At 34.6% G+C, this 12,516-nt stretch overlaps 1 protein-coding gene across 1 annotated transcript in view; it reads right to left on the bottom strand.

Moving 5' to 3' along the window:
• Positions 1 to 979: 979 nt before the first annotated feature.
• LOC138315654 (kinesin-like protein KIF15) overlaps positions 980 to 12,516 on the bottom strand; it is a gene marked incomplete at its 5' end in the record, with an annotated part of 63,050 nt that continues 51,513 nt past the window's right edge. The window contains 2 exons of the mRNA XM_069256835.1: positions 980 to 6,603; positions 12,140 to 12,271. Of these exons, the coding sequence (XP_069112936.1) occupies positions 6,433 to 6,603; positions 12,140 to 12,271 (303 nt within the window). The remainder of the gene's footprint in view (positions 6,604 to 12,139; positions 12,272 to 12,516) is intronic.

The raw sequence follows: 12,516 nt of genomic DNA, 5'->3' as shown, positions 1-12,516 counted from the left end.
GAATCTTAACACTAGTTGTGATGGCATCTATGGTTGTTATTGTCGGGCCTCGATTTATATCCATCTAATATCGGGCTTACCTTCGATTGGGTTGTTTCCAACTTACTACCAAGTGTGGATAATGAGTAGAGGTATTGTGTTCGGACATCTGAACAACTAGCGGAATCAGGATGAATATGTGGTTTAGCTCGTTTTTTCATTCATTCGTTTAAATTACAATTTAAATACACAAGGTATATGCGGAAGGAACTTTGGTAAATAGATGACTACAAAGATCTGTTAACCAAGCCATACATTGGTTTCGTCCCTTTTGAACAATTTAATTACTAAATAACAGGTTTTAAAAAGCGCCCAAACCAAACATACATACGATTTAAAGGATGTTTCTGGCCAAATTTGGTAACATTCCATGCAGAACTCTATGACTAGTAGCGATTTAAAGGTTTTATCCTATTTCCCCTATTGGGCCCCGCCACTCCTGCCCCCGGGTGGTCAGAGCCATACATAGTCCTTTCTTGGTTTTTATCCCCAAATAACAGAAACGGTTTAGGTATTTTTCTCCACAAATTAATCAGTTGTCCCAATTTTCAGTCTAAACGGATGTGCTTAACGCACTTTGTCACAATCTCAAAATTCTGAGTTTTGAACTTGTTCAGATATTTATCTCATTCTTTGTCCATCTGCAATTTACATGAAAACACAACTTCATGTTGTGATTAAATCTACCGAGCTTGTTATGAAAGAAATCTGTAAAACTGTAGATTTCCAAATAAAATAAAGTCTGTTGTATTCTGTCTTTGCATATTAGAGTTACCTTCCTTGCAGGTAGGTATCCATTATGATGTTATTTACGAGTGCAACTCATGTCGTTCATTTTCTCAATCAGTCAATAGTTATGTACATGTACCAGCAAGGGCAGATAACTCATTAATATGCAAATACAGAATAAAAGATAAAAAGAACACAATCAAATAATTCATTTCATAATTACATTTATTTTTTCACACTATACCCATCCATTTCTTTACATATATTTTACAAATCATCCCATCCATCCCCTATACAATAAATGAATTATAGTAGTATGATAATTTACAATGACATGATAATTATGGTATGTTACAGAATATCGTTAACATAAACAAAGGATTATTTCATGATAGTTGTACTAATATTTCTTGACAATCGATCAAATCAACATACCAGGTAATCATTATCATTATTTCATCGTTTTCTTTTTTGTAAAAAATCTTGAAATAAAACATAGATTTTCTCTACCAATAACATTTTAGCTATAACAATGAAAAGAAAAACAAGAGGTCCAGAGGGCCTGTATCGCTCACCTGGTTATTGTAATGTCAAGTAACATTCTGAATACAGGATCATCTGAAGAAATTAGATTTACCTCTAATTTCCAATTTCTACTTTCTGCAAATTCTATTATCTTTCTACAGTCGATATTCCTGGCCAAATTTGGTTACAATCTAAAGCATAAAGTTCTGTATAGAAGCGATTTAAAGGATTTTTCTGGCCAAATTTGGTAACATTCCATGCAGAACTCTATGACTAGTAGCGATTTAAAGGTTTTATCCTATTTCCCCTATTGGGCCCCACCACTCATGCCCCCGTGGGGGTCAGAGCCAAAATTTATACAAACTACGTTTCCCTTCCCCCAAGGATGTTTCTGGCCAAATTTGGTTACATTCCATGCAGAACTCTATGGACAAGTAGCGATTTAATAGAAAAGTTGACGGACAGATGAGGGACGCGGTGCCATGACATAAGCTCATCGGGCCAGGTGAGCTAAAAAAACAAAACTCTATGATAATGACAACATGTACACTAACAATATAAAAGGGATAGGAAAGACAGAAAAGGAGAAAAAGTTGGAAGGTGTGGACTAAACAAAAAGTCCCTAAATAATTATTGAAGTGGAAAGATAGAAAAAGTGACTCCTAATGAAACCTTTACATTTTATTTTATTTGCATGAGGTTCACTTTCCTTCATCAGTCAATGCAAGTAACTCAATTTTGTAAACTGTCAATCAATGCAATCCAGTGAACAATATTAGAAATAATGCCTCATGAAAAACATGTCCAAGTCTACCTCTGATTGTATTGTTCTATCACATGATTAAATCAAACAAATGATACATATTTATCCCTGATAATTATGATGATGCTAATGATAATTTTGATGAAGTTGATGATTTCTTTTGTAGAAGAGAAATCCAAACCCTCTTTAAAATTATATTTTTAAAAAATATTATATCTTTTTATCATAACTTATAAAACTTGAGATCTTTAACAGTAAATCATTAAAAACGTTAAATACACATGCAATAAATATCTATATAGAACCAAAACCAATGGACATTGCAAAAAGCACCAACATTTGCATAGAGGTCAAATGGCACTAATTCCTATACCACATGATACCCAATAACGTTTGGGAGGACTGGTATCTCCAGTGGTGATGGAATGTAACCCTTTGTGATCTTCCTGCTGAAATAACATTGACAACAGATACCATCTTTAAGCATCATTCCATCACCATTAGAAACAATAGTCCTACACAAACGCACAAACTTTACCATGCATGTACATGGAAGTGATTAATTAGTCCCATCGACCTGCATCCAACTGATTAGGGATGTAAATGATTTCTGACAGAAGAGCTTTATTCTAAATAAACACCAGTGTTCCCCTATTGACAACACAATTATCGAAAATCAAAATTTACTTGTGTTGACGACAATATTTTGCAGTTATCTTATCTAAGGTAATGTGAATGAGCAAAACATTGCCTACTTACTTCCTAGTGATAATAATATGAATTAGTGACTTAGTCGTTCCTATTTTATTTTCAATTAAAAAAAAAACATTTATGGAAATTAGGGAAATTTTTATAGCACTTTTCATTGTTGATCTTTTACTTTGAATGAAACTGAAGTCACTTGAAAAAGTTGGTAGCCCAGTGTAAAATGGAATGCTACATACCAAAAGTCAGGTTATAACAGGTATGTATACCAAAGGCCCAAAAACTGTGACCTTGAATAAAAATCTAAATCATTCATTTGTACAACCTTCAACCTTGACAAGCATATTTATTTTGCTTGACAATATTTCCAGGTATATTCTATTTCCTTGTAATGAAAACAAATAATTTAAAGTTAATAAGTTCATCAGTAACAGGCTTAAACAAGGAATCAGAAAATATCTTTAATGGCCCACTACCTTTCCGGGGCAAACATGTAGTATTAACAGTAAGTTAATAACTTTTGTGACTCTTTAAAATAATCGATCTGGTTTTACATTTCCATTTTAGACAAGAGGCCCATGGGCCTTAACGGTCACCTGATATCCAATAGTAATTTGTCATTTAAGGGCCAACATAATAGCTATGAGGGACTTTAACACATGGTGTGTTAATTTTTCCCTCCTGTATTCAACACAGAAGCTGAAGTAAATATGAACTGATGTTGATGAAACTCTGTATGCAATGAGGTCTTGGATGAATTTGCATACTGGAACAATTTATCATAACTGACATATGGTTGTTATTTTTCTTTCTAATTTTATCATCCTATGGTCAGGTGACCTAAAAATTTAAGCCATTTGGACCCCACTGGGCTCCACCCCTCAGCCTTTGGGGATGAGACAGGGTCAAAATGACATAATAGCAAAATGTCCTCTTGTGGTTATAATGTGAATCAAAAGTTTGAACAATTTCCAGTAGAAAACAAACAAAATATACCCAAGAAGTATTCAATATAAACTATAGCAAACTTCGCCTCCTCCCTAGGGGCAAACAAAGAGGCCAAGGGTTATAAAATTCACAATTCTGATAAAGCACCACCATATCTTTAGAACAGAATAAATATAATAGCATTATTACAAAGGACATGAACTCTACAATATAGTTACCGTCAAAAAATTCCCTTTTTCAAACTCATCCTAGATCTTGTTGATATAAGGCTACATACATAGTTTCATCAAAATCAGTTCACATTTACCAAAGTTATCTTGTTCACAAGCACAATGATAAAATTAGAACAAAGGGCAATAACTTGTACATTACTGTCGAATAATTCCCATTTTTGAACTCGTACGAAATCTTGTTGATATAAGGCTACATACAAAGTTTCATCAACCTCAGTTAACATTTACTCAAGTCATCATGTTCACAAAGTAAAGTTAACGCACGATGGAAAATAGGCTATTGCAGTAGGTCACTATGACGTATGGTCAGGTGACCTAAAAATAGTAACAGTGACCTTGATCTTGACTTGGCAATCCTGAAACTGTCGAAAATATTATGGTCCTTTAAATTTGTGTGAAGTTTGATCAAAATCACTCAAGGAATGAAGCCGCTAGAGCACTGTATAGGATTTTCTAAAAATAGTAACGGTGACCTTGACCTTAGTCTGGCAATCTTTACACTCAAACTTGTCCGAGATATTATGATCCTTTGTCTATGTGTGAAGTGTGATCAAAATCACTCAAGGAATAAAGCCGCTAGAGTGCTGATAGAGATTTTCTAAAAATAGTAGCTTGACCCAGCAACCCTGAAACTTGAACTCGTCCGAGATCTTGTTAATATGAAGCTACATACAAAGTTTCATCAATCTCGGTTACATTTACTCAAGTTATCGTGTTCACAACAAAAAGTTAACGCACGACGGACGACGACGGACAAAAGGCTATCGCAATAGGTCACCATGACCTATGGTCAGGTGACCTAAAAATAACAGCAGTTTCGGAAAGGTAGTGGGCCTTTAATAATCACAGATATTCATCTACTAAGATAGAAAATTCAATATATTTGTATCTAAAGATGCTCCACCGCTGACAAATGACATTTTCTTCGGTTACAAAATTTACTTACTTTACACCATTACCACCTTTGAAATGTTTGAGCTTCTCATTTTACTTCAAGATAAAAATATTAAAATATAATAAATTGCATCCCGAAAAAAATCTGTGGCACTATGTCCTATAGAAATAAAGTAATAATTAAACATGTACCAAAAGCAAAATAAATTATCAGATTTTTTTTGGTGTAGACATCTTTATTCCCGATTAAACACCAATTATTGCTCAAATGATGGGTATTGTTTAGGCTCTGTCAGTGGTGGAGCATATTTAATGATTCATGGTGATTAAATGCACCTACCAAAATCCCATGTCGTAGATAAGTGAAAATTATTGACAAAGAACATAATACAACAAAATTAGCATGACTTGTAAATCTTGGTACTCAATCACAAAACAAACTCCTTCTTACAGGTGTAGGCAGACCTATTCAAATTACAAAATGTAACTAATATTTGATGTACATATAACCAGACAACAGCAACTTTAAACATACACAATGATACCATTTTTGAATGAGTTTTGCATTCTTACACTTGTTTGATATAACTCCATCATTTAAACACATTTATTGGCGAATTAAAAAATGTTCCAATCTGTTATACAAAATTTCATGACAGGTCTAGTATTAAAAACAATGTTAGATCAAGTGCAACACTGACATAAATGTGATTGATCCTATCAGTAAACGGAGGAAATCTCTCTACATATGAGAGGAAACCCTCTCTCGTGTTTAGAAAGATTATGATGTTTCAGATCACATCTCACACGATTTGTTTCTCAGAAATATCAAAACCAGAGGAAATCCTCTCAAAAAGAGAAAGAATCGGATCACGAAGATATTTTTCCTGTGTGATCACATCAAACTTGAACAAGACTTCGTATAAATAATATTTTTTATCGAAATCAATAAACATATCTGTAAAATTGAGTAAACATTCCTAACGACAAGCATGAGCACTGTTTTGTGATAAAAAACGCATGATATGATCTGGAGGAAACCTAGGGTAAAGGGAATAAAATAAAATAAAAATGAGCAGCACTTCAACACAATTTTAGTACAACTTTGAAAATTTCCATCTGATATTAAAGTGCATACCGAGTACCAGGATAATTACAGACTAGTGAGAGGAAGAGATGGGAGGCACTCAAAACTCTATGATGGAGGATAGCTCTGCATAGTACCCTTTATATCTAATGTATTTCAATGGTTGATAGAGGGATCTGGATATACAGCTACTTTTGAATAACTATGATAATACATTGATTTTTCTAACTGAATTATTTCTGACTTTTATCTTATACAATTCATTTCTTCTTTTTTGCTATAAATTTGAAACAAAAACAATTGTTTAAAATAATACAAACAATAAAAAAATGAAATTAATTTTAATATGATATGACAGTGTTTTTTACGATGTTGGATTTGAGACAATATTTTAAAATGAAGTATAATGATAGTGGTAAAAACCTGGATCATATGTCATAGAGATGAGAGATTCCTGATTGGCTATATGTACATATATAATGCAGCACCTGCAGAAGGTGTCCAGCTCGTCAGCTGAAGTCTCCGGACAGAAACATACCCGCCTTTTTCTTCCTTATCTGCTCACAGTTCATTTCTGTGTAGGACATGGGTGGGACATTCTCTTTGCGTTCCCATTTTGCTGGCGTATTCTTTTTACCGAGACTAAATTCCTGAATATTCCTTTGAGCATTCTTCAGTTGCTGTATTTTGAGAAAAAAATATAGATATATTGATAAACAACAAACACATTTTAAACGCTGCCTGCAATTCACTTCAAAACAGTTTTAAAAAGGTTTTGTAATTTTTGGTGAATGGCCTCTGATATCCCTTGGTAATTCTCTAATGGCTCTACATGGCAGAATACTGAAGTCTAGATTTAAAGGGGGAGCTGCCCTATAAATAGCTCGAGATCTCACGAGATTTCCATAATGGACGTGGCAAATTCAAAATAAAGCAGCCTCCTGCTTCAGCTTGAAAATTGCTGAATGATAGAAGACTTACTAATCAGTTGGTCATGAAATTTGTCACATACATTCATCTAAGTGGTAGTTACATACAGAATAAAAATTAAAACCATGTCTATTGTATTTCATGCATAATATAGAGAAATATATTTGAATTTCAGCTCTGTATTCTATCCAGCAGCTTTTGATTGACAGGGTCAAAGGTAATGTTTACATGCAAGAAAGCGGGAAATCAAAGCATGGAGGCTTACCTTTGTGGGGAACAATTCTAGATGATGTTGAAACTATGTATCCAAAACATTGTAGTTGGCAAAATACTGTATTTTATTTAGTACCATTTATGACCTAAATATGGTACACCTTGTAAATTTGGATATAAAGATCTGACTTTAGCTATCACACAAGATGGCATCAATTCTCTCACTGATCCAACCCAAACAATTTCCTCATTATTTTCTGTTGATCTTCGTAATGCTAGTATTTTTCTCTCCAAATAACGAGGGTCTCTCCACACACAACGACCTGATAACATTTTCCAAAATTTCTTGTATTTAGATTTTCTTACTAAATTGTTTCCCTCCCTGGCACACTGACCCCTGCCTAGCCATGACTGATTAGTTTGTGTTACACATGATTAACACAGACAATGAGGACATTCCTCTGGATGCCTACACAGGTTATCTTCAGCAGTACCAGGGTCATTATCAATACCACACACGATTGTTTCAACACATTGCTGGTGTCCTGACTATGTATCCTGTGTAATCTCACTAATTTGCTGACCAGTCTCCGTGGTTTCACTAATTATATCTAGATCCCATTCAGAATGAACGAAAAACGCTTCTATGGCCGCTTTTTGTTCTCGAGTCAATCTAATGGTCAAAATTAAATGGCTAATTTCTGCATTACTATCCATAATCACTTTCAGTCACAGAAATCTAAGCTGAAAATGAGCGGGACCAAATGAGTGGCTGGAGACTGGGCCGGGTGTGACAAATGGGTTTTATGCTATACCTTGATATAGATAGAACAATGTAAGGCTCGTTAAATGGGGCAACATATATATTTATTTATTTCTAATTATTCACCAACACATCAGAACAATGTAACTGTAATGAATTATTGACATGGATTTTAAAAATGTTTACAATAGTTAACTTCCCACATCTTTCTTTTGATAACACAAAAATAATTAATGAATTGGAAATTACCTATCTGTCCCCTTCTGAAGTATAGGACACCAGAAATTATTTGTTTTTGTCAGAGAGACAGTCTATTCTGAGTAAAGGGGACAGCATACCTTCATTGAAGACAACCAAATTAGCTTGAATGTTTTTAATGAAATACCTTATGTATGTTATGTATTTTAATCAAACAAGTTGCAAACAAAATATAATTGAACGTGATATTTGATAAAGTAACAATTGAAACAAACCAATTAGTACAAAAATGTCATCCTCTGACCCCTCCAAATGACCCCTCCAAATGACATAGACATAGTCCTACTGTTCATTATTTCATGATTAGAATGCTAAATTCTTTCAGTGCTTATATTATTTTCAAATATGGCAGAAAAAAGTAGGATAAGAGGCATCAATCGAGAAATGAATCCAAGGAAAAAGAGACCAAGTGATAATCCGCAAGATCAGCACGAACGAAATAAGAAAAGAAAAGTACGAACCAGATTTGAGTTTATGTGTAAAGATGAATCAGAAAAGTGCCATATTTTTAACAAAATGGATTATATCAAAATGAAGTTGGGGGGAAGGAAAAATATCTAATATTGCATGGAACAAAGGATCTTTTGAACTCTGTTTCTGGTTTTTACATACAACACAACCTGACGTCAAAGAAAACAAGAGATCAATTCATGTTCAACGTCAGCAGCATCATCTTATGGAATCCTGTCATCCTATCAATATATAGAAATGGAAAATGCTTTTAACGAAAGCTTATTTGTTGCAACACCTTCGGCTATCACTAATCTTCTGCAACAAATCCAGAACCATCAGAAAAAAATGTTCCTGTGAAATGAAGGTGGCTTCTGAAGAAAAGTTTAGACATGTAAGCAAGTTTCTGATCAAATGCAGTGAAGGTCATACCTTGACATGGTATTCATCACCACATGTGGAAGGAGGAAAGCTCTTCGGTAACCTGAAGTTAGCCCATGGCTATTTCTCATCTGGCATTCTACCAATTCAGTTTGAGAAATTTTGCAAAGGAGCTACCCTTGGAACAATGGGAGACAAATATCTGGCCGATTTACAGGAAAGCTATGCACCAATTGTACAGGAACTGTCTCAGAAAGCACAAGAAGATGCCCTCCTTGAAGAGATAGCATTTTCTGTGGCATCCGAAATGGAAGATGGTATAAGTATCATGACAGATGCTAGACAGTGCTGGCGAAGAAATTCAAAATTCACTGATGTTGTTTGCTTAGGAGATTTGACACACAAGGTCCCGAAAATTGAAACTGTCAGCAAAAAGATGATTCTTCTAGTCAGAGACATGAACTCATTGGTGTCCGAAGAATTTATGATTATTTAGATGGAGAACAGGTTCCTGTAAAATACCATGCTCATGATAATAATTCTTCCATCATCAAATATGTTAGAGAGGAGAGAGAAGATACACATGGCACATGACAAAAAAGAATCACGGGAAAACCTGGCACAGTGAACTCTCTGATAAAGCTGCATCTATTCGGACCCATATATATTGGTGTATACAAAATTGCAACAGAAATGCTGACATACTACGACAAAACATATCTAACATATCTGAACACAACAAAGAAAATCACAAATTATGTCACTCTACGTCACGATGCAGATCAGATCCAGAATATGAAAGCACAAAAAATACCATCAGGACTCCAGAGGCTGAACAAATATTGAAAGATTTCCTTTTGAAATTACAAGTTTACAGAAATGCTCAGGATTACTGTTATTGCAAAGACACATACTACGTCGAATCATTCAACAACTCTCTCCTCCAATACCATGACAAGAGAATTATTTAATTAATGGTCATACAAAATGAGAATCAACCTTTCAATTTTAGACTGGAATGAACATGTGGATAGGCCAATAACATCCAAACAAACAGTATTTGAGGACATAAAATCACAACGACAAAAGTTGGGGTCTTCAGTGCACAAAAGAAAGACATACAATTTTCGTGAATATATCTGGGTTCTGTGGATGGAGCATATGTATACCAACTAGCTGGACTATATTAATCTAATTCATAGATACTCATATTCACATTTATTAAGAACTTGTAGTTTGTAATATTTCAAGAGAATTCTGTGGTGAACACATTGAAAAAATTCAGGAAATTTACTTTGGTGACAATCATAAGGTAAGACACAGCTACTTTGTTTATACATGTGCTCCCCGTGTTGTTATCAGCCCTGGGTCTAAAATTAGATTGCAGTGTGTGGAGACCCTCCCAGCAGGCTGTGTTAACTCCTCCCGTTACACTAGTCACAACTTAAAAATGCACGGTACCAGGGTACCGCATGTTGGGGGTTTAAAGCTTTTTATGGCTATCTAAAATTACCAATGTATCGAATCTGACTTTTGGTTTTGTTTAAATTTCACAAGCAATGGTGACTGACTATACATGCCTTTAGCTGTCTGCCCGTTCAAAGTTGACGGCAACAAAACACTGATTTTAGTCAGGAAGAAAAATCCTATTTAAAAGAAATTCTTAACATGGGATCCTTGGGGAAATTACTTATCAAGTTTGAGAAAGACCCTTCAGTGTTATCTAAGAATGAGCAGTAACAAGCTTCTAATCTATGGCAAGTTATTACTGCTTAGTTATGCTATAATTGTGTGAAATTTGATCAAAATCCGTTGATGTGTTCTAAAAATATCATCAGGAAACGCAAATTTGTGAAACAAACTATTTTTTAGAAACAGCGACTTTTGTAGTTGACATTTTGACCCCAAATTCAATCCCAAGCTATGTTTTGTCCTATGTTACCATTGTATGAAGTTTGATCAAAATCTGTTGATGTTTGCTCAAGTTATCGTCTGGAAACTAATATTTTGTGAAACAATCTATTTTTAGTAACAAGGACCTTTGTAGTTGACTTTTGACCCCAAATTCATTCCCAAGCTGTATATATACATATGCTACCGTTGTGTCAAGTTTGATCAAAATCCATCCATTAGTACTCAAGTTATCACCTGGAAACCAAATCCGGACAGACAGATGGCCAGACAAACGGGAACAAACAACAACAAGAATAGTCCGCTAAACCTGCCTATATTATTAGGCCTTTTTAATTTTTTTTTTTTATTTATTATATAGTCAGCTCGCGGTATCTCTTAAAAACGTGAAATCGTAGGACAGATTTGGCCTACGCTACGTCAGCGGTATATTTCTAATATATCGTCCATGCAATGCCGGGAAAACGTACACATACCTGTTCATTGGGATCTTATGTACTCCACTGCCCCCATGTTACATCCCATTTATGAAATTAAAAAACTTTGCACAATGAAATACTTGCGAGACCCTTCTATTTCACACATTTGTAATGGCCGCCGTCTACACATTTAGTTGAGCAAACGGCAGCCAATCACCGTGGCTTCCGGTTTTATTTTTAAAATACCACGTGTAGTTGAGAGATAAACAAAATGCTAGCCACGTATATGCTACATGTATATGCAACGTGTATATCGCGAAAGTGATGCGGTACCAACGATGGTCGTGTTCATTTTGAATATTTGACAACATGTCTTGTATGTCGACCATGATTCCACTATAAAAACTCTAAATGGCTGGCATTTTGTTTACCTCTCAACTACACGTGGTATTTTAAAAATAAACCGGAAGCCACGGTGATTGGCTGCCGTTTGCTCAACTTAATGTGTAGACGGCAACCAAAGTTTTTTAATTTCATAAATGGGATGTAACATGGGGGCAGTGGAGTACATAAGATCCCAATGAATAGGTATGTGTACGTTTTCCTGGAATTGCATGAACGATATATTAGAAATATACCGCTGACGTAGCGTAGGCCAAATCTTTCCTACGATTTCACGTTTTTAAGAGGTACCGCGAGCTGACTATATATTAGGCAAAAAAAAAAAAAAAATAAAAATAAAAATAAAAATTAAAAAAGCCTAATAATATAGGCAGGTTTAGCGGACTACAAGAAGAATGGACCATCGACAAAAAATGTGCACTATTATCAGATGGATGGCTAAAAAGGAAAATACAGTTTATCTCAACATGAAAAAATGTGAAAAATTACCTCACGTAACGCAGCATTTTCCTCTTTCAACATCATATGGTAGTGAATCTTTTGTTTGTGATTTTGATGTCCTTGAAGTTTTGTATTCTCCTTGGAGATTTCATCAATCTTTGCCTTCAAGCCTTCAATTTCCTGTATAACATTAAATTAAAAATTGTCATGGAGGACAGCAAACAAAATATTCTTTTAAAAAAAAATCTCCATTAAGCTATACGTATTGTGGATAAAAAAAAATCAAAATTTAAAATATCATTCCAGTAACTGAAAACAGAGTTGAACAGACCTCTACCCAATAAAAGCTTTGTGTTCACCCGACCCCATTATATAGTCTTTCCAACCTCCATTTAAAGACTTTCGTATGACTTTTTAAGAAAATG

This window comes from Argopecten irradians, chromosome 2 (assembly GCF_041381155.1).
Source record: "Argopecten irradians isolate NY chromosome 2, Ai_NY, whole genome shotgun sequence".
NCBI lineage: Eukaryota > Metazoa > Mollusca > Bivalvia > Pectinida > Pectinidae > Argopecten > Argopecten irradians.
The sequence above is the reverse complement of the archived record's forward strand: the minus strand, read 5'-3'. Positions and strand labels throughout refer to the sequence as shown.